Genomic DNA, 23,625 nt, shown 5'->3' with positions numbered 1-23,625 from the left:
TTGGGAGCTTGATAGAAAGGCAGAATCTCAGGTATCACCCTCTACCACTGAATCAGAATCTGTATTTAAAAAATATCCCCACCTGATTTACATACACATTTAAATGTGAGGAACACTGTTAATAAGCTGTCTTTTTCAGTAGGAAAGTAATTTGGATGAGAGAAAGTAATTTGGATGAGTTCTTTGCTGTGTGAATCTGTTCTAAGCTTATCAGGAAAGCCTCTAAATATTTGTAGCATCTACCTCACCTCTGTAATTGCTTAAATAATGAGTATGTATTTATACATTTCACATTTGTACTAGGGATACAACATCCTCCCTGATTAATAAGTACATCTGCAGAGTTTTCAAAATATTTTCTCAGCCTCTGTTATATGTTACAAGTGGCTTTCAGATAGAAGGTACCAAATGCATATTCACCTTATTTTTTTTTTTTTCTTTTTTTTGGGAGGAAGGGTGAGTCCTAGGGATTGACCCCAGGAATGCTTTGCCACTGTGATACATCCCCACCCTTTTTTATTTTTTTATTTTGAGATAGGATCTTGTTAAATTGCTGAGGCTGGCCTCAAAATTGCAATTCTCCTGTCTCAGCTTCAGGAGTCATTGGGATTATAGGCGTGTGCCTCCATTCTGCATATTTATCTTCTAATGAATGTTCTTTGAATTAAGTTTTATAGCAGATATTTTGTCCATTTTTTTCCCCTTGAATCTGTATTATTGCACCAAATTGTTTGTATTTTCCTTATTAGTATATATTCTATTTATAATATATAGCGTATAAACACAATATAACACAACTGAGTTGCAAAATATTGCTGTTTAATGTTATGTTTTTCTTAATATAAAATTTTATTCCTTTTTGTTGTGGAAAATGTGATTTAAGAAAACTTTTTTGCTTTGTTTAGATTTTACCTTCCAGGCAAGGAAATTTGGACCGATCTTTTACATGTTCCACAAGAAGTGCAGCTTATAGTCCAAATTATTACTCAGGTATGACACATTACTTGTAGTCAAGGTACTTATACCTTTTAGATTTCTTCCTAGCAAATCTTTTGTGTTTACCACACAAATTGGCAAAAGCAAATGGCATTTTATTTACTAAAATATCATTTTATGTTTATGTATTTAGTTGTTATACTACTTTATGGACCTAGTCTCAACCAGATACTAACTTCTTAGTGAAAGGGGTTTTTTGGAATTAATTCTCCTTGTCTCTTTTGCTTTTCTAGAAATCAATACAGCTTTGTTTGTTTTTGACTTTTTGAATATGTGTATGTGACATAAAAGATATTTGTTTTGCATTGATTTAAACCAAAGAGGTGATTTATTTCTGTTCTGCTCTAAACATACCTGAAAATTAATTTCCACCCAAATTTGTCCCTCTATCAGGGCAGGAAATGTTAACTACATGTTTCTGTCTTAGCACCTGCCACAGCCATATGCTTGCATATTCAAGGGCTTACCTATTCAACTTGTGATCCATGACAGAAGTCAGCATTTTCTAGGCTATTCCTATCCCTGACCTGCCTGACTTATCATCTTCCTTCCTAGGGTTTAGGCTTCCAATGATTTTCTGCCTCTTCTTTGAGAAATGAAGAAATTTTTTTGTTGGTTAGTCCTTTGGCAGTATAACTCAGGTCTTTTCACTTTATACTTCAATCTCCTCATTTTACCAAAGAAATGGGAATACCAAGAATACCATTCAATCTGCATAAATGAGATTTTTATAAGGATAAACAGATGATAAATTTGAACTGCAAATAATGATTATTCTTGTTATTTGGCTTCCTTAGGATTCTTTGTCAGCAAGATGAGATCTTATCCCCTAAAAAGATGTTAGTATGATGTTCTTTTAGATTTTATTATATTTAAATGTGATCTAGTACTTTATCTGCCCTGGGCACTAGATTTCCTCTCTTTGGGTAGCAGTGACCTCCTTGTGATATATGCATAGAAAAATCATGTTTTTAGAGAACCATCAGTTAATTAACTCAGAAAGTAACTCTATTGTTATTATTTATTGTCACTGTATTGTTATTGAAAAGGCCTTTATGAACAGAGAGCCTGGAATCCAATTTGATAGCTCATTAAGTAATCTTAGAGAAAGGACAGTTGTGTTTAATGAAATTAGATGATTAATATTTCCATTTGAATTCAGATGTGTTTGCATACAATTTCACATGCCATTTTACCATTGGAATCTTTGCTTTAGGTTTAAAATAATTGCTTTGTAATAACCAGTTGAATAGAAAATTTTACTCAAAAATCCTCTGACCGTACCTCAATTCTTATTTAACTCAACTCTCTTTGGCTTTTTTTTTTTTTTTAATTTGTGTACATTCATGGTACACATTGTATGATTCAACACATAAAATCTTTCTTTAAATCAATGTTTATATTTTTAGTTTGCCATCTGTTCTCATATTCTTCCTATTTATTATTTTCTATTGATTTCTAATCCATGGAATTGATAAGCACATCCATAATCCCTTATGTGCAATTCCAAACCCAAAAAAACTCTGAAAACCAAAAATATTTTTAGAACTTATTTGACATCAAAACCTGACCTAACTTGAACTGAATTTGTTCCTTGACAAAACATATTAATTGACATGAGCTACTTCTCTATTTATCTTTGTAAACATGTGTCTTTATATATTTTACTGAAGATATATTGAATTTGTTTATAGGGTGCTGCTCCTGGTTATACTTGGAAGTGTTATATAGTATGTCAGATTATTTTCCTAAAATTCCAAAACTTTCACATTCAGAAATACAATAGAACCCAAGAGTTTTTGATTTTGGGATAATGGGCCTGTGCCTTGTCTCATTATTTTTCCTGTGGTTAGGTCTGCTTCATCCTTGCCATTTTCAGCTATTATTAATAACTTCACTTAAAAATATTTATATAAAATACTTTTTTTTCTCTTTAATTTCAGTAGGACCTTAATATTTACAAAGGATATATCTGAGATCACCACAGATCCTCAGGTTCTTGACTGTGGCAATACTGGACTACATTCCCAGTTTTCTATTCAGTTACGTGCTTGTTTCAGCTTTCCTGTGTTCATACCATAAGTTAATTCCCATATTGAACTCTTACACTAAAGTGTACTCTCACTTGAATTTAGAAAATTTTTAGGAAAAAAATTCATAAGTTACTGTATACATGACAATGAATATAGAAAACAATAGTAATAAAGACAAACTGAAATGGAAATACTAAGCTGTCTGCTAGACTCATTCTCTAAATTACTTACAGTTTGAAACAGAGGATTCAAATTTGTTCCTTTACCAAATTTCATCTGGTTCCTGATCAAATAAGCTTTTTCATGTCACAGACCTCCAAGGTTGCTGCCTAACAATCAGAAGAGTTAGGCTCTAACACCAAGAGTCTAGATTCTTTTTCCATATATTGAAGTCTTTAATTAAAAGCTGGTTTTGGGTCCAGGGGCATAGGTTATTGATAGACTATGTGCGTAGCATGCGCAAGACTCTGGGTCCCCTTCATAGCACCCTAAAAATGAAAATAAAAGCTACTTTTTTATTATTTAATTTTAGAAACCTCTTTCCTTTGCCACACCAATTCCAATTCAATGCAAGTCCTGCAGAATTTTGTCTCTAATAGGTCCTTTAGATATAGTCTTTTCTAATAATCTTCACATTAATTTGTGTGGTCAGTCACTTTGAGTCTAACCTCTTAACGAGTCTAGATGTACACCCCTAGTTTACCTTTTTTAGTCTTCTGATCCTGACTGTTGGTGTTTATCTCCCGTCCCACGCTACTGTCTCTCCTCTACCAAGATGAAAATGAGCAGGAAAGCTCAAACATTTAAATCTAGGGTCTGGAGTTTCTCATTTATTAACTTTATTGTATCTACCTCTCTAGATCAAACCTGTTAGAAACCTGTTTCTCAGTTCAATCAAGATTAGACTTTTAAAAATAATTGATTTTTTAAAAGAATTTTTGGAGTGCAAAATATAGCACTGTTTTACTTTTAAAAACATAATTTTAGCCCTGAACAACAAAACAAACGAATATATTAAGAAATTATTTTACTAATGCTTAGTCACTTATCTGTATCTTTTCTTTAGAAAATTGGATAAATTAGGTATCAAACCAGCATTATTAGGTAAAATTTAAAGTGTTCCTGTTACTGTAGTAACTAAATAATCCTAAAGTTAGCAGGAGCAATTGATGATTATTTTTACAATAAATGATTACCTGACACTCTGATTTTTAATATAAATTTTATAATGTCCATAGAAATATTACTTGTCACTGCAGAAAAATTGTAGAGAAAACTAGAAAAATCCATCATTCTATTATTATAATACATCCACAATTAAATTTTCAGTGTATTTTAGTTTTTTGCCTATGTGTACATATTATAAGTGATCATATTTGTGGCATTTGCAGCTCTATTTCTTAGTGCTGAAAGAATATTAGGATAAATCTTCATTTAAAAAAGAGTATCTGCAGCCTTATATTGGTCCCTCTCTAGCTTTGCCTGATCCTACCAGCAGAAGAAGACTATTCAGTGATAATCATTGAGTAGATGGAAACACTTTATTCCCGTTAAACAGACTGCCTGGTCCTATGCATTTCCCTTACATTATAAAGCTGAAGACTGTCACATGCTATTGAGAAGACTATTGTGACTCATCTTTGGTTTCAGATTTCACAACATCAGGGTAATTTGCTTTTTTTAATAATCTCTTTATGATTTGCAATCATAAAGAGAATCAGCTGTAGTTATTCTCAAATAGATATCTTTTATTAGACCATTCCCTAATCAAAATTCAACCAAATTTTGTGAGAGACAAAGGATTTCTTCTATTGTTATTACTTTTCATTTAAAGTTCATAATTTTGTTTTTTTTTTAATTGAAACTCATTTGCAATAATCTTATGTCTCTATCTTTAAAGTAATAGTAGTAGATGTTAAGCATGGATAGTGATTACAAAGGAAAAAAGTTATAATTCATTTTGAAAGTAAATTTAACCTTATTTTAATTTTGAGACTAAGTTCATGCATTGGTCATTCAGTGGGTACCAACACTAGTCCTGTTTACCTTTTTTCCTCCCTATTTACTCTGAATCCTGATTTTTTGTTTAAGAAAACACAAAATTTTATTTTTGAAGGCTGCTTGCTTTTTGGGTAGAGTGTCAAAAGACATCTTAAACATTTTAAATGCCATAAATATACAATGTTGTACAAATTTCTGTAGTAATGTGCTTTGAAAGGGAATCTTCAGAATGTTGTCAGCATTAGATAAAAATACTGGAAATAGAGAATTGTCATTCCTGTTTTTTCCCTGAAGCTCCTCAGAGTTCCATAGTCTAATGTCTGAAATTATTTTGAAGGAGCTGTTTTATATTGTCCAATTTTGCTGATAGAGGAGGGTATAAAATTATTCTACTTGAAACTAGCCGGCCAGTATAAGCAGCAATTAGGTTATCTGTGTTTTTTGAGAGTCCCTGAGTCTTGAAAATGGTAATTAAAAAGAAGAAAGTGACACCAGCTGCTTATTGAGCAATAACTGTTGTTCATTTGAATTACAATTCTCCTTGGCCCTCCACCTGCTTTCTTACTGGTCTGGCCTACCTTCTTTCAGGCCCAGGCCTGGGAGTGCTTGCAAGATATAGTTGGGGTAAAATGTTGACTTTTGGTGGACACCACGGAGTCACATTGATGCAGATAAGGCACATGGCTGTGGCAGGATTCAGCTCCTTCATCAATTTGCAGGTTAGTATGGCTGAATCAATTATAGTTTGTAGAAGTTTCCTTACTGCAGACTTTACTGGCAGTTGAGACTGGGATCTTTCGTCCAAGAGACATGGTGATATGCCACGTTACTTTGGAATACAATGATGGACATGGTTGCAATCATAAAGAGAACCAGCTGTAGTTATTGGTTTAATTTATTCAAGCTTTTATTTATTTTTTTTAGACAACCCTTCCTCAGACAGTTTTCTTGGCTCAGGCGACTTAAGAACTTTTGGTCAGAGTGCAAATGGCCAGTGGAGAAATTCCACTCCGGCATCAAGCTCAACTTTACAGAAATCCAGAAACAGCCGAAGTCTTTACCTCGAAACCCGAAAGGCCTCAAGGTTGGTATTTTGTTTACCTCAATCTCAGACTTTTCCTTAGATATAAGGGAAAATGGCTATAAGATAGTTGTTACATTGGCATTTTAAATGAGTAGTACCATTTTTAGATTTATAGAGATATGTTCAAATCCATTTTCGATTTACAACTTTTAGTTTATTTGGTGCTGAATTTTGGTGATAGCCAAAACTTTTCATTAGAAGAGCGTTTTAAGGGAAATTTTGGTGGATATGAGCTTATTAGGACCCTTTGGGATAAATATGACTATGAAGATTTTAAAGTGAAAATCAGTTTCTGCAATTTGAGTAGCAAAGAAGCCAGCACATTTTATAGTCTTTCATATGAATAGAGAGATACGACAAATCAAAGCAGATCTCCACCTCATGCATTAGTCAACTACACCTACATTACTTCTGTTAGAAAATAGAGAATCACAGAGAACTTTATTCTAGTTTATAAGCCCACCTATTCCCTTACCAAATTTATAATAGTTATTAAAGACAGATGAAGTTTAGCTTAGAGATTTTACCTCTGATACTTTATTATATTAATAAAGTATATGTTTTTTAAAACAATATTTAGGACTTCTTAAACTTTCTGGTGATGGATTTCAGGAATGTGAGATCATTTAATTTCCTGTTTAATCAAGGCTTTCTGATGTTGATTGAAACCAACAACATGACTTTTTATTTTAACTTATATGATTATCAGCATATGGACTTCAGGAATAGGCATCGAGTGCTTTACCATTTAAAAATTTTTTTAATTATATAAAAATAAATTAATATATTTACATTGTAATCAAAACATTGCCAATAATGGTTTGTGACCACCACCCACAATCTCATTTTTTCCAATTAGTGTTTCCTTCCAATCCTTTTCCTGTGCTTATTTCTCTCTCACTGTTTCTCATACATAGCCTGATGTGTATGCTATGTATACTATGAAATGTTTGATTTTTGTCTTCATTAAAGATTTCCTGTATACATTATCCAGTAAGCTGCCTTTTTTAACTGAATAATGCCATACTGATAATTTTAAAAATTAAATTGTTATAGAAACAATAAATATGCTTAGTAACAAATTAGAAAATATAAATAAGCAAAAATATAAACAAAATCACATCTCTACCAACTTGGAGCAACTCTATAATATCTTTGTACATATCTGTCCAGATCATTTTTTCTGCCTTTACATCCGTAATCTTAAACTAGTTCATATTGTACATACCCTTCTGTATTCTTTTCTTTTCTTTTTTTTTTTTTTGGTACTGAGAATTTAACCCAGGGGCTTTACCATCCCCAACCTTTTTTATTTTGATGTAGGGTCTCGCTAAGTTGCTTAGGTGCTTGCTAAGTTGTTGAGGCTAGTCTCAAACTTAATCCTTCTGCCTCAGCCTCCCAAGTTGCTGGAAATGTAATCTGCTTTTTTAGTTAGTTAATCTTCTTTTCCTTTCCAATTCAGTCTTATACACTAAATTTGTAAAAATTTTCTTGGTTGACCCAGAAGTATCTTTTATATCTAATTAGTTCGAATCAGTATCTAATCTAGGATTGCTTGTGGTAGTTATTGCCTATAAGTCTCTGGTAGTCTGTAACAGGTGTTTTTTTTAAAAAAAATGTCATGACATTTTTCTGCATAATGTTCCACCTTTTGAATTTGACAGGTTGCTTCCTTATGGTGTCATTATTTTATCCTTTATCCTCACTGTATTTTTTGTAAGCTTGATTTTTGACTTGAAGAAAATATGATGTTGTATTATGACACATTAGAAAACAAACAGTATCCTATGCTGGTTCCCCTATCATTAGTGATACTAGAATGACTCTGAATTTAGGGAAATGACAGTATGGTCCCTAATTATATAGTTAATATTTTCCCCTTGTGATTAGAAATGTAATCCAAATGATGTTATTTTTAGCATTATAGGAAGAACCAATTTCACATCAACCAGTTACCTAATAGTTACTATCATCAATTGGTAATCTGTATCTGACAGTAATTTTATTGTAGTTAATGAATTAATATTTTTCTAATTTTAATATTTCTTCTTTAATATATCATTGGCAGTTTGATTTTTCATGTTTATTTGGTTACTGTGAAATGTATTACCTATGGAAAAGGCAAGATAAATGATAATAGTCACTTCACATAGGGCAAATTAAATTTTTTTTGTTCTTTTTTGAGTATCATGGATTCAGTGTGTTTTAATTCAATACAATTTTTATGCTTTTAATGCTCTCATTCTCACAACTTGAGAGTGGGCTTTCTTTCAAGCTTGCTTCTGTCTCTGTCCCAACTTCGTTAGCTTTTGGTAGCACCCTTGTTTTCTGGCATTCTAGCATTCCTTGATACCCTCATATTGTTTTTTTAGAAAAAGAATCTTTTACGTTAAAAACATACACATGCACATTCTGGTAGGCACAAATAACAAAAGACATTGTGAAGAATCCATTATATCCTTTGCAAACATTTATATTGCCTCTGTCATCTTTTTCTAGTTGCACCTACCCAGCCTAAGAAAATAAGCCAGTTCCTGAAATTGAGCCCTTGCTCCCACCTCCCCTCCCTTGTGTTACAGAGGATTGAACCCAGGGCCTACTCATGCTAGGCAAGTGCTTGCTCTACCACTGAGCTACATTCCCAACCCACGTCCTTGCTCCTTTCCCCACTCTAGCACACATGAAAAAATAATAATAATTTGAAAAGCTAAGAGAGTATGTTATATGCTTCTTGATTTTCTTTAGACCTAGTCAGTTCATTTGGATTCAGACCACATGTAATGATTTAAAGAGTTTAAAATTGATTGCATTGAATTCAGCTTCATCAGTAGTGTAACACTATACTGAGTTCTCAGCAGGAAAAAAAAAAAGAAAGAAAAAAGAAAAATTAATTATGGTAAGATTAAGTACCACAAACTTGCTGGGTAATGGATTAAAAATATCAAATAGAAAAAAATTTAAATTATTAAGCCTTAGCGATATGACTGGGCTTTTGAGTTCACAAAAATTTTTCTTGCCAATTTTTCACATTTGGTAGGGCACAAATAATATAAAGAAACAAAACCAAAATTCTTCAGAGACTGGTAAAACCAAAAAAATTCATAGTAGTATAGCCTAATAAAAAGTGTTCTTTTTTTAATGAAGGATGGGAGCCCTCTGTTGGTCTTACAGGAAATTTTAAAAGTCAGTTTAAAAGTTAATTGTGAGATTTCAGCTTAATCGATTTTCAAATATTAAAGTAATTCCATCCAGGGGGCTTGGGACACAGTGTTGTGTAGAGTAATAGAAAATGTATGTATAGGGCTGGAGGTATAGCTAAGTGGTAGAACACTTGCCTAGCATGCACAGTGCCCTTGGTTCATGTGTATATATATATGTTTAGCATACCTGGAATCTGGTTTTCCAAAGAAATCTAGTCTGATTTGCTGTCATACCACACCACTATATGGTTCTTAACTGAAGGAAATTCTACATTATGGATCTAAGAAACTTGATTATGTTTGATGATTATATGATTTGGCAGTCTAAGACCTTTTAGTGGCAGAACCTGATGCTACAACCCCATGTGTCAATTCTTGTATATTTCCCACAAATGGTAAACCTGTCATTCTGTTAATTTTGTTTTAGTTACTTCTAGAAAGTGAATAGATTTATTTTAACTGTTTTTATCTTTCTTACAAACTTTTTTTTTATTTTTTAGTGGAATATCAAACACTTTTACAGGAAAATCAAACCATCACTGCCACATGTCTGCATATGAAAAATCTTTTCCTATTAAGCCTGTTCCAAGTCCATCTTGGAGCAGTTCATGTCGTCGAAGCCTTTTAAGCCCTAAGAAAACTCAGAGGCGACATGTTAGTACAGCAGAAGAGGTAAGGAAACTTGAAACAAAAACTGCTAAATGTATTGCTACCTCTGATTTAGATGTTTACATTTATTCTATTTACTTAATCTTTCTGTGTTTTTTCTTATTTACTCTTTTTGAATTCTGTCTTCTTGGCTAAAGGAATTAAAGACCTGTTTTATGGAGTTCATTATTTTTCTTACCATCTTCTGTTCCTGTTGTATGACTGGCTTTACTTTCCATATTGCCTGAATGGCTTCTCATCAGTCTGTCTCTGTTGCTTGCTCTTACTCTCTTTTTGTTTCGGAGACTCATCAAATTCTTATTTCCTGTGGCAAAACTGTTAACCTTGCTAAAAAGTTTTCGTTTTGATAAAATTTGATTTGACAGAATGTCTGTCCTTCCCACTAGGAGCAATTTTTTTCTAAATATAAAAGAAAAAATAAAAATACCATGAAATGATTTATATCCTTTCATTTTGGGTAAGATCTTTGAGGTGCTAGATTTCCTCCCACCCCTGCAAAAAAAAAAAGGATGTTGAGTTCTTATTTTCATTCAGAAAATCTAAAGCAAAAATCAGATTTTGTGAATACATTATAGCATGTAATTTACACAATTACATTAGGAAGTGGGGTTTTCTTGTTCAATTGCATATTTATTGTATATCTAATTAACATCTAATTTATTATACATCTAAATAGCTGTTTATTGTGAAAATACAAATGAATAATAACTTTTCATTTACACAGGATTAATTTTTATAGTGTGCTTTCCACATGTATTATTATATTGAGTCCTTTTAACCCAGTGAAATAGGGAAAAGTGAGTTAACATCTATATTTTCCAGATTTGGAAAGTAAAGGTCAGAGATCACAATCTAGTAATGGCAGGCCTAGAACCTGGTTCTTGTGAGTAAGTCTCTAATATGGCTTCTTTTATATAATGTAGTGATATGATTCCTTCCTAATGGAAATTACTGAGCAGGAATCAAGAATATAGTATTACTTGCTAAATAATGCATAATTTGATAATTGAAGATTTCTTAGGTGTCAAAACTTTAACAAGGACTTAGACTCTTTACTTGGATCTATACGTGTCCAATGGATAACTAAAAACAGGATAAAAGATTTGGCATCTCTGCTTCCATTTTCCATCTGTCTCCTTTGCTCTGAGTCACTTGGATTCCAGAATAATAGGTCTGATCCATAAAGGTGTAAAAACTACTGCCTCATAACAGCAACTTTCTTACCTCTGACAGGGCTCTTCCCAGCTCTCATTCTGAGATAATGATCAACCAGATCTCAATTTAATAAGATTGCTTGCTTATGCATATTTCTCTGTCCACTTGTCTCTATGGAAACTCATGTCAGTACTTCTGAAGACAGTGTAAAAGATGTCAGTCCCCTTGTCTTCTGATGTGACTACACTGATTAAAGTCCCTTTTCTGCCTTTCCCCATTAATTTTTCCATTTGGGTATTGGGGGCAAGTAGCCAGAACTGATTTGTTGGGACCACTCAAATTAGGTCTCTCAAGTAACAAAACGTGATTATCGTGAAGTAATGTAGCAAATGTTTAGTAAAAGTGTGGTGCATTTTTGAAGTTTTATTGCATCTAAAATATTCAAGGGAAGAATAGCAGGACTAGTAAATCATTTAATAAGGCAATGACTAAACAAGAAATTGGCAACATTTGCCTTTGATGATAAGAGCTGGGCAACAATATGAAAGGGACATTTATTTTTTTATTATATTTTTGTACAGTTGAATTTTGTATCATGTATGTTTTATTTCTTTCAAACATAAATAATGTTTTCTTAATTAATAAGCTTGTGGGACTTGTGCTTATACTAGAGCCTAAAGGGTACAGAAAGACTGCGGAAGGAAACTGCAGCAGCATGGCAGCTGAGTAATCCCCATATAATTTTTTTAAGATTGACATGCACCCACCAGCCACTCATTTGGACCATCCATATACCACTTGAACTGTGATTATTTATCCCTCCAGCCAACCCCTCAAGGCTAAATCAGTGGAGGGTTTGAAGCTGGAGTTCCCCTTCCTTCTAACAGTGCAAAGAAAATGCTAAGGATTGACTCTAAGCTATAAAATGAAGTGCAGGAAACCTTTCCTCAGTTGATTTTTGGTCTGTATCCTACTATGAAAAGCAAGCCTCTTGTACTATAGAATAATCCATAAGAGTAGAACAAAGTATTGGAACAAACTTTAGTGTCAAACTTACAGCAAGTTATTTAAATATTTAGTCTGGGCATTACCAATAATGCACAAATAATAGGTTTTCCCTCTGTGAATAGAGAATTAATTGACAAAAACTTATAAACTGGAGAAAATGTTATTTCCATGGAAATGTTGGTATCTCTAAAAGAGATGCTTTTGCATCTGTTAAAGAATGAAGATTGGCAGCATATAGTGACGTAGCCACATCAATGTTTATAGCAGCTCAATTTATGATAGCTAAGCTATGGAATCAACCTAGGTGCCCTTTAATAAATGCATGGATAAAGGGGAGGGAAGGAGGATGGGAATAGGCAAGACAGTAGAATGAAGTGGATATAAGTTTCCTATGTTCATATATGAATACACCATCAGTGGAACTCCACATCATGTACAAGCATGAGAATGGGAAGTTATACTCCATATATGTATAATATGTCAAAATACATTCGACTCATGTATAACTAAAAAGTACAAATTAAAAAAAAAATAGAATGAAGTTTGGGTATTAATGCTGAATTTGTATGTCAAATTTAGAAATATGAAGCTATTTACAAAATTAAGACGATGCTGCCTCTGAACTGTTTGTTCACTCTTATGACAGGGATTTGAAAGAATTTAGAAATCTGCAACTGGTGGGTATACATAATGACTAATTCCCAGTGCAGCATTGACAAACTGTGCTGTCCAGTTAGGGTAACCACTAGCCTCAAGTGTTATTTAAATTAATTCAAATTTAATAAAAATGAAAAATTTGGTTTCTTAGTCACACAGGCCACATTTCAAATATTCATTAGTCACATGTGGCTAGTGGCTACCATATTGGACAGCACAGATATAGAACATTTCCATAATCACAGTTGGTGTTATAGAGGATGTAAACTTCTGTTTGGAAAAGAGAAAATACTAGCAACAGTACAAAATTTAAAGGGTAAGAATACAAATAATTTTTTTCATTTATATGTTGCTTCCAGAAAAGCTTCTCTGCAACTTATTGAGCAACATTTTAAGATGTTAGACTTTATATAAATGGCAAGGATAGTTTTTATTCTTTTCTCTTTAATGCTTTACAGTTTTGTCATAAACTAAGCACTTTGAACTTATTTGTTATAAAACTTATTTAAGCATCATGAAAGTTAGGGATTATGAAGTTATTTGGATATTTTGTAAAAATAATCGACTTGTTTGCAAAGTTCATTTTGTGTACTCTTAAATTTTTATAATCTTACAGTTCAAATTTTTGATGAAACGTCACCTAATTGCAGGAATATGTCACATATTTTTCTTAATAGAATTCAGCACCTTAATTAATCTTATACTGTTTAAAACTTCCCTTGGTCCTAAACTAATAAGTTTTTAAAAGGTAATGTTAGACAACTTCCTGAACTTCAGCATGTTATCTAATTATTGCTTCTTTTCCTCTTAATTTCCTAATTTTCTTATTTAAGTAAAAAATGGTTCAATAATATTGAAAGAAAGATGTGATTTTTAAAAAAAAATTTGTAGTACTAGCTGCTTTAAAACAGGAATGTATTTGAAATTTCAAGTGAATCTTATGTTTTTGTGGAAGTTATACTCCATATATGTATAATATGTCAAAATACATTCGACTCATGTATAACTAAAAAGTACAAATTAAAAAAAAATAGAATGAAGTTTGGGTATTAATGCTGAATTTGTATGTCAAATTTAGAAATATGAAGCTATTTACAAAATTAAGACGATGCTGCCTCTGAACTATTTGTTCACTCTTATGACAGGGATTTGAAAGAATTTAGAATTTCAAGTGAATCTTATGGTTTTTGATAAAACCAAATATTATATATGTTCTTTTGAAAGTTTCCTAGATTATCTTTTCTTTGTCAGAGATGGTTCCAAATAGAATGTAACATTCATTTTTTGTTTAAATGAAATCCAAAAGAGAAAAGTAGGTACCATCATTTTAAAAAAGTCCTTATGACCTCCAAATTAACATACAAAACAATGAAAAGTTCTTAACTTTAACCTTTTAAAAGCATAAATTAGTATAAACTGAAAGCATGAGGCTTTAAGGGTTTGGAATAGGAATAATTTATTCCTGTTTATTTTATGTCCACTAGTAAGTATGAGATTGGTTAGGGTCAGAAACTTTTCTTTGAAGTTACGTTTATAGAGAAAATGATTTGTGGGGGACTAGTGTGTATTAAATTAACTTTTTAATTAAATCTTTGTATTGAATTAATTATATTTCTCTTAATTTACATTAGTAAGGTTACTTTATGATCCCTTGGTTCTTTGTATCTTTTAATAAAAGTTTATTCTAAGAAAATACTTTGTAATGTGAGAAAGAAGTGTTTAACTTTTGTGGTTGATGTCTTTGGACAGATATCTTTTCCGTTTTACTTTACTCAGTGTTCTTTTGAGATCTTCATGTGATGGAAATGATTTATTTTTAACATTCCCTTGGTATCAAGAGATGCTATGCAGAGTAACCTCTCACACTGGGGTGTATATATTGTTTCCTTCTCTGATGTATTAAAATAAACAAAGGGTTTGAAGTCCAGTTTGGTGGGACAGTGGAAATGTACTAAAAGAGTTGGTTAATTAAGATTTAATTTTATGACCCAGGTAACCTGATTTCCCTTCCTTTCTATCATCTTAACCTCTCTTGGAAATAGCCAATTGATAACTTTAATGTACATTGATTAAGTTATTTGGTATATTAGAAGAGTGGAGTTAAGACTTTGGGGATATACAAAAAATCCTAGTCCATAAAGTGCCAGGTAACACAGCTTTCTTGCGTATAGAAGATCACTGTTGAGTTGATCCAAAAAGACTGCTCTTACCATCTAATAATCTATAATAATGTGACTTCATTCTGCTCTTAAAGAATCTTCATAACAGCAGTTTAAGATTATATTATAGAGACACTTATTTTAATTATAACCTTTACATTTGTTTTTCAAATGTTTTCTTTTCAGTAGAATAGCCAAAAGTAGCAGATTTGGTTATTGATATTAGTTTATACCTGGTAATTATTTTTGTGCCATCACTGAGGTGCCAGTCCAATACCGTAAAAAGTATTTTCACAAACTCTAGAAAAGGGGTTTACCCTCATCTTGGATACAGTATTATATCTAAGAGATAAAATAATCGAGTTGTTTTTCTCCACGTAGAGCATTGCAATATTTTGTTGTGGATTTTTTGTTTGTTTTTGCTGTTGTTTTTTCCTCTTGAGTCTGTTCTTCCTTTTCTAACTCAGCTATTCAACTTTAAGGATACTTTTTTCTCAAAGGGAGTTATGCCTCAAAGTTGAAGTGTATTCTAGTAGATGAGTAACATTATATTGGCAATATAATTATCATTTACTCTGTAGCAACAACTAAAGATTCAAGAAGAAAACTATTTAGTGTCGGTTTGTCTTTGTAATTAATTGCTTAATTCATTTGACTTTGAACCAACATTTGTAATCAAATAGAATATTTTTGCACAAATCGTAATGTCACTGCAAGGTGCTGTTAACCCTACCCCAGTGTTTGAAAGTATTGTGTGAAGATTGGGGGTTGTAGTAAACAGTTTGTAAGATTTTAAAAAAAAACAGCTGAAACTTGTTGAACTCAGTCCATTGCTTCAAGGGATCTGTGTAGAGTACTTGTTTTATGTGGTTAGAGTAAATAATGATGTAACGAATTGATATAATAATATCATTAGTATTATTTTTTCTTATACAATGTAGTTCTCAGCTAGGTGACCTTATTTCTTTCTACTCTTCCCTTCATTCACACTGACCTTATTACTTTTTGAACACATCAGGCACATTCCTGTTTCAGGGTTTTTCATTTGCTGTTCCTCTATCTAGAATATTCTTTTACATATATATTGGGGAGGATACTGTGAATTGAACCCAGAGATGCTTTACCATTAAGTTGCATCCCCATTCCTTTTTTATTTCTTATTTTTATTTTGAGACAAGATCTTGTTCTGTTGGTGAGGGCCTTGCTAAGTTGTTGAAGCTGTCCTCAAACTTGCCATCCTTCTGCTGCAGTCTCCCGAGTCACTGAGATTACAGGTGTAAACCTTTCAGCCTAATGTACCACAATTCTTAATTATCTTTAGAAGTCTGCTTTAGATTTGACTAAGCTTCTGGGATCTCATCTGGATGCTACTTTGAGAAATACTGTATCATTGGTTGTATTTAAAATCTTTTTTTTTTTTTTTTCTCTTATAGACAGTTCAAGAAGAAGAAAAAGAGATCTACAGACAGCTGCTACAGATGGTCACAGGGAAACAGTTCTCTGTAGCCAAACCCACCACCCATTTTCCTTTACATCTGTGAGTTACAGAAGCATCTTTTAGATTAATTTAATTCTATAATTTGCTGTTTTATATTGAAACTATATCATTCTCTTGCTAGGTCTCGGTGTCTTAGTTCCAGTAAGAACACTTTGAAAGACTCACTGTTTAAAAATGGAAATTCTTGTGCATCACATATCATTGGCTCTGATACTTCATCTTCTGGATCTGCCAGCATTTTAACTACCCAGGAACAGCTGTCTCATAGTGCATATTCCTTATCGTCATATACTCCAGATGTTGCATTTGGATCCACAGACTCTGATTCTTGTCATCAACCCCACCATCACCACTCTCTTCCACATCAACCAAATAATTTACCAGCATCAAATACACAATCTGAAGGTAAAAATATCATATAACTGTATTTTTAATTCTAACAACCAGTTTATCTGGATTGATTACTGGTAACATTGTAATATACATATAACATACATCTGCACTGTAGATAAGACTTAAAAACATATAATTCAACTAACTATGCCATGAGCAATCTAAAATAGGAAGAAAATAATAAAATACTTTTTTTTTCTTTTTTTCTTCCTTTTTTTTTTTAAGGATACTCTTTTCTTACCTCAAAATATAAATGATTTGATATATCTAAATGACTAACTTCTGAGCAGAACCTAGAGTCAGAGTACATCCAGCTCAATTGCTTCAGCATTGTCTGTTTCTTAATTACTTTGCAATGAAAATTAAGTAAACTGAAGTTCTAGGGGTTTTGAAATATCAAATAAATATTGAAGTATAAGTATTTCCTGTGTAATACTAAACCTTTATTAGGTTTATGCATTTTAGAATGGTTGTCAGCAAGTTTTGGAAACAAAGAGTTTTTTCCCTTTTAGCTAACCAGAATATTCAGTCTCTTAGCCATTGATCATTTAAGGTTTTGCTATGATAGTTCTGTTTTTTGGTATTTATTATGTATATACTTGTACATATTTAGGTATGTAACTTAAAACAAGTTATAGATTAAGTGGTTAGACTTTAGGAATCTTGGTAGATTGAGCACCAATCTCTTAAGACTCTCCCTTCTTCCTCAGTTCATTTGATTTTTTTTATCATTATTTTTTGAAAATTCTCACTTGAGGATTAAAATTTTTGGTGACATCACCACGGTGGCATCATTGTATATAGTTAGTTACATAGTCATGAAAACTTGTATTACATTTTGAAGTCATTTATTTAACAAAAAGGGGGGCAGTGCTGGGGATGTTCTCAGTGGTAGAGTGCTTGTGTAGTGTAGGTGAGACCTGGGGTTTGATCCCTAGAACTGCACAAAAAAGTCAAAACAAAACTTTAACCTCAGAATCATACATTGTATGGCAGATACTTAGGTACAACTAGACTGGAACAAATATACTACATTGCACTGTTTAATTACTTTTCTTGTACCACCTAATACATACTCTAAATGAGGTTCTAATCATAGCACTTCAGAAGGATATGATTCCTGCCCTCAATGAGATTTATCCCAGAAAACAAATGATAGAATGATAAAATTTGTACTTTATAGACTCCTCCTATAGTACTATTTCTTTTTCCTTACCCTTTCCCTTCCCTTCCTTTCACCTAATTCATTTTCATGGGTCCATCATGAGCTCAAGGCTTTGAAAAAATCCTGCATGTTCTTTTTTCCCAGAAAGAGGATGCATAGGGAGCAAGCACAGCCCAGGAATAGAGGATAAAGGGCAAATATGCTTGTATTTCAGAGTGGCTTCCTTATTTGTAAGACAGGCTCTTCACTAAGACCTATTTCTGGTCTCAGTGAAAAGAGACCTGCCTCTCTTTCTCTTCCTTATCTTTGTCCTTATGCTGTTATTTTTGTGAAAATAGAATATAATAAAGTTTAGGAATATGAACTAAGATATCTAGAAAATAAAACTGGGTGGAAATTTATTAATCATGAAATGCTCTTGTGTTTCTTTGTTTAGGATCAGACTCTGTGATTTTACTCAAAGTGAAAGATTCTCAGACTCCAACTCCCAGGTAAACTTAGGAAAAAGGTCATTCTTAACATATGATTTTCCCTTTCTTTAACCAAAATATCTTCACTATGAGTTGTATACATAAAACTGCCTCAATTCAAACCTTTCTCATGATTATTTTTAATTTCAATGACTTTCTAATTGATCATCTTTTCACCAGCCTTCCTTTTGTTCTTCATTTTCATCTCCCACCATACCGTGTTCTCTAATCCATTTTCTACCTTATTCTTCCATCTTCATGCTGCAACCAAAGTGAACTTTCTGAAATTCTTCTGCTTTATTCTTTAGTTCATTTTCCATGCTATAGCCAGTGTGATCTTTCTAAAATATCTGATCATTCATTAAAGGAGTTTATGACCATTTATTAAACTCCTTCAAGGGTGGTCTCTTAGACATAGAATTAAGCCCAAACTTCTCAGTATGACATAGTAAGCACTTCCTCCCTGAGCCTTACCTTCTATTGCACATTTCTTTAACAACTGTTTAAATATTGAGAGCCTACTGTGTGCCAAGTACTAGAACAGACAATGAGGATAACAGCAGTGAACAAGATGAAGTCCTTGCCCTCAAGGAGCTGTATTTTAGATGAGGGAAGTGACAGAAAACAAGTAGTGAGCAAATAAACTTATATATCTAGTACTATAAATGATGTGAAGAAAAATGGACTAACATGTAGGCTAGGGTTGGAGAATACTGCATATTTGGGTAGTTGAGGCAAATCTTCAACCAAGTGTCAGTTGAGTAGAGATAATGAAAGTGAGAGAAAGCCATATGGAAATATGAGACTCATGTGTTTTCAAATGTTGAATTGGTTTTAGTTTATAAATAATGATATGCACTTTTTTGCCATTACAGAGTTCCTTCTACCTGGAATATCCTCTCAGCTGGTCTATCTAGCAGTAGTCTCTTTCTTACCTTTAAATTTCATTTTCAAAGGGACTTTTATATGAAACTTTACTTCTCTGGGAGGTGTCAAATACTTCTTCCTCTTTAATACACTTAGATTGCTGTCTTTGCCAGATTATGATCTTGGCATTTCAGTTGCCTGAATGGCAGTATTAGTTTTCCATTGAGAAGATTAGCAATAATAATATGTCCTTTCTCAGTTCATTTCCACTATTTCTTTGCAGCTCCCCCATTCAAAGTTTTAGGTATCCTTTAAAATCCTCTGTCTGTTGAGTATCTCAGGGAGACTTTATAGTTTATTTTGTAGTTTTTCAGAGTCAGACTTGACTTTTGATCTTGGCTTTTTCAGGCTTCCTTTAACTTTGGAGAAGTTATTCTTCTGAACCTCAAATTACTTATCAATAAAATGCCAGTATTAGTACTTTATTGTTGAACCATTTTTAAGAACTAACAGATAAAGCACTTTAAAAATGTTTCACATAAAGTGTAAAGAAGTAGATTTTCTTTCTTGGGAAGAAGTTAATCGAAGATAAAGAGTATTCTCATTAGGCCGGGGGCATAGCTCAATAGTAGCACACTTGCTTAGCATGTGTAAAATCTTGGGGTTGATCCCTAGTACTGTTAGAAATGTAAAAAGAATCCTCAATGATTCTTTATTAAGTCTTTTCCTTTATGAAGGGCGTCTAGTGAAACTAAAGAAAAAGATGGAAGGAGAAAAGGTCTGTTGGGTAAGGTTGATTACGTGATACTATTTGTTGAAAATGGAACCTACTTATCACCCTGTACTGATCATACTGCCTGGCATGTGATGGTTGGTTAGTAAATAAATCTTTGCTAAATATGAATTTCCTAGAGAGCCTGAAATACTCTCCTGTGTAGCCCTACTACTCATTATTTATCCTTTTTGCGTAATGAAAGGCATTTGAAAAGCATTTAACTACTAGTATAAAGAACATAGTCTTTGGAATTGGACAGATAAGACATAATCCTGGCTGTTCCAAAACAAATTATCCTTCTGAACCTCAATTTCCTTTTCTTGTATAGTATGAATAATACATATATTACATATATTGCACATATATTAAGGATTAAATAATATGGGAATTATTATGAAGCTTAACTAGTATGTAAAACACCTACAGCAGAGTTTTACAGGTGTTCAAAATATTGTTGTAGTTAGCCAGACAATGTGGCTCATGCCTGTAATCCCAGCAGCTCAGAAGTTTGAGGCAGGAGAATGGTGAGTTCAAAGTCAGTGTCAGCAACGTAACTGAGACCCTGTCTTAAAAAAAGAAAAAAAAAAAAAAATATATATATATATATGTAGTTATTACTATTACTGAATGCCTCATTTGTATGAGAAGTAATACATAATCTCCTTGGAAAAGGAAATTTCCCCTACATTTGGCTTTCCTGAGCCCACAGATACCTTAATCCATTGAAGAAAAGTATGTGCCCCTGCATTATTCATTTATTCAAATATTAAGGGTCTACTATGTGCTAGGCACTATTCTAGTTGCAGAAGATATGGTAGTTTACAAAATAAAAAGTAATTTTCTGTCCTCACCAAATTTTCATTTTAATAAGGGAAGTCAGATTTTAATAGCATGATCCATTACTGTGAAATTCTGGGTGATTCTTGACATATCTTTATATTGTGTAATAAACACCTTCTCATGTTCATTTGTTTTTAGTACTATACACTAAATATCCCTCACAGTGCTACCACTGTTCTCTGTGGCTTTGTATCTTGGTTGTTATATCAGGTGTTCATTGTGCCAAGGGGATAGGCTTTCATTAATGACAGTGGCAATGCAGAGGCAGTAGAACCTAAGGATTCTTGGGAATACTAAACCTAAGGATTATTGGGAATACTAACTCTCCAAAGTTAGGCTTCGGTGCAAGAGATACCCTCTGATCTCTTGTTCTTGCCCTTTCTAGGAGAGATTATAGAGATCTAAGGACTGAAAGAGACTCTATAATCACACTGTATTTTATAAATCTTGAAACCAGGACCCATGTCTCTTAAAATTATAAAACTAAAAAGGGACAGCTCCAGGAGATATAGGTCTCTTACCTTCCAATTTGATGTTCTCTTTACTTGTTCTGTCTATATAAAAGTTTTCTTCAGAAAAGTGTTCACTTTTCTTTTGTTTATTTTTGTGACAGATCCCTTAGGGGTTTTCAAGGAGTTGAAGTTGAGATAAATAAGAAGCTGTTGGGACAGTTAACATGCCTGTGACACCATTAAGCATATTCACTTAGGATGTCAGTAGGAAGCACAATGGAATGGGATGGAATTGATCTTTTAACTCTGGAATGGAGTTGTGTTGCTCTTTCTCTGCTTAGGTGTTCATTGACTTAATAGCCATTTGATAGGAATATTTGGTGGATGGGAATGTTCGGTATCTATTGACAAGAAATTCAAGAATCCTTAAGAGTAAATCATTTATCTGTCAGCATAGACCGTTTAGTGAGAGTAAAGTTCTAGCTTAATGTATTATGTGCTTTTTCACATAATGTTCTCTCATGCAAGTGGAGAGCTATGCTAAACTTAATTGGGTGATCTTTTTAACAGATGTCTAAGCAGATAACTCATTTGCGTTCTTTTATTCTCAGATAGTATTTTTACAGTTTTATTCTCAGATAATATCAGTACAGTTACTTGTGTCAATTAGGTACCTTTTACTTATTCTGTAATTATAAAGTATTATTATAAACTATGTAAATTATTGCTTTTGTTGGTAAAAATATTTACATTTTCTTATAAATCTCTGACTCATTTTTCTCCCCAATCTATAGTCCTACTTTCTTCCAAGCAGAGCTGTGGATCAAAGAATTGTAAGTTATTTGTTTTTAGTATGATTTTTCCTTCTCAGTCACTTCATTTTCATTTAGAAGAAGAGAAACAATTAGCTAATCATCCTGATTTTTTTTTGTCATTAAGAATTACCTTTTTGTATTCTTAAGTTACTGAGTTTTAAAAATTCTCTTAGATTTGGGATATTTCTGTTTTCATGTTCAATTGCAGCAATTGTTGAAGGTAAATTGAATTGGAAAAATATTTCAGAGTTAAACATTATGTATAAAGGAAAATAAATTTTTATTTTGACACTGGTAAAACTTAATTTATTCAGTAATTTTGGAATTTGCAAATCACTAAAGGCATTTAGTTTCCAATTCCAGTCTTTGTGACTTTTTACACTACTTTTAATACAATTTGTATATATTTTAATACCATATATTTGAACTAAAGCCTCAATAATACATTATTTCTTCCTTTGAGGTTCAGAATGAAGTTTCACTTTCACATAATTTTAAAAGCTTGTTAAAAAGGGGCTACACAATTATAAATATCCATAAAAGTCATCTGTTCACATTGAGCAGCCCACTAGGAGACTTAATTTTCAGTAAAAATAGTAGGATGATTTCAATAACTAACTCTATTCTTTGACTCTGTGTCTTAAAACATAAATGTGATGAGGCATAAGTTAGTTTAAGGATTTTGGACTTGCTATGTGAGGGTTCTACATTTGATATTCACTGAGTGTCAACAGTGCTTTTGATGCTGAGGGTGATCTCCATTGTTGTCACTTTTTTTTTCACTTTCTAGAACTAGTGTTTATGATTCTCGAGCTCGGGAAAGATTGCGCCAGATTGAAGAGCAGAAAGCACTGGCATTACAACTTCAAAACCAGGTAAAAAAAATTTGGGATAAGATTATAATTAAATATCACGTCCAAGTTGAAACTAGTTTGGAATGTTATCTAGATTTGGATAATTGCTGTTATGATTGCAAGATTGTCTGGTGGCATAGCATTTTATGATGAGGTGGTATATGTTCTTGATCTTTCCAACTGGAACTACTCACTATATATAAATCAATAGTAGATTTCTTTATCCCACTTATTCTGATATTCTGTTTTTCAGAGGTTGCAGGAACAGGAACATTCATTACATGATTCAGTAGAACTGCATCTTCGTGTACCTCTTGAAAAGGAGATTCCTGTCACAATTGCCCAAGAAACAGAAAAAAAGAGTCATAAATTAACTGATAGTGAAGATGAATTTCCTGAAATTACAGAGGTTAGATACATGCTATAAATTCCTGCACTAAAAGTATTAAGTTTAGAAAGAAAGCTTTTGACAGTTTTAAACAAAGTAATAGAATATGTGATATTTAACTTTTATTATGTATTTCTCCTTTCATT

General features: G+C 32.6%; 1 protein-coding gene across 5 annotated transcripts in view; it reads left to right on the top strand.

Moving 5' to 3' along the window:
- The window catches only part of Senp1 (SUMO specific peptidase 1), a 49,175-nt gene that overhangs the window by 9,111 nt on the left and 16,439 nt on the right, over positions 1-23,625 (top strand). For all 5 annotated transcript variants that reach the window (XM_047548074.1, XM_047548072.1, XM_047548070.1 and 2 more), the window contains exons 4-12: positions 906-990; positions 5,955-6,114; positions 9,815-9,986; positions 16,396-16,499; positions 16,582-16,865; positions 18,455-18,509; positions 22,217-22,255; positions 23,028-23,112; positions 23,345-23,500. In XM_047548074.1, the coding sequence (XP_047404030.1) occupies positions 906-990; positions 5,955-6,114; positions 9,815-9,986; positions 16,396-16,499; positions 16,582-16,865; positions 18,455-18,509; positions 22,217-22,255; positions 23,028-23,112; positions 23,345-23,500 (1,140 nt within the window). The remainder of the gene's footprint in view (positions 1-905; positions 991-5,954; positions 6,115-9,814; positions 9,987-16,395; positions 16,500-16,581; positions 16,866-18,454; positions 18,510-22,216; positions 22,256-23,027; positions 23,113-23,344; positions 23,501-23,625) is intronic.

Source organism: Sciurus carolinensis, chromosome 4 (assembly GCF_902686445.1).
Source record: "Sciurus carolinensis chromosome 4, mSciCar1.2, whole genome shotgun sequence".
Lineage (NCBI taxonomy): Eukaryota > Metazoa > Chordata > Mammalia > Rodentia > Sciuridae > Sciurus > Sciurus carolinensis.
Note: the sequence above shows the minus strand (reverse complement) of the source record. Positions and strands in the feature narration are given on the sequence as shown.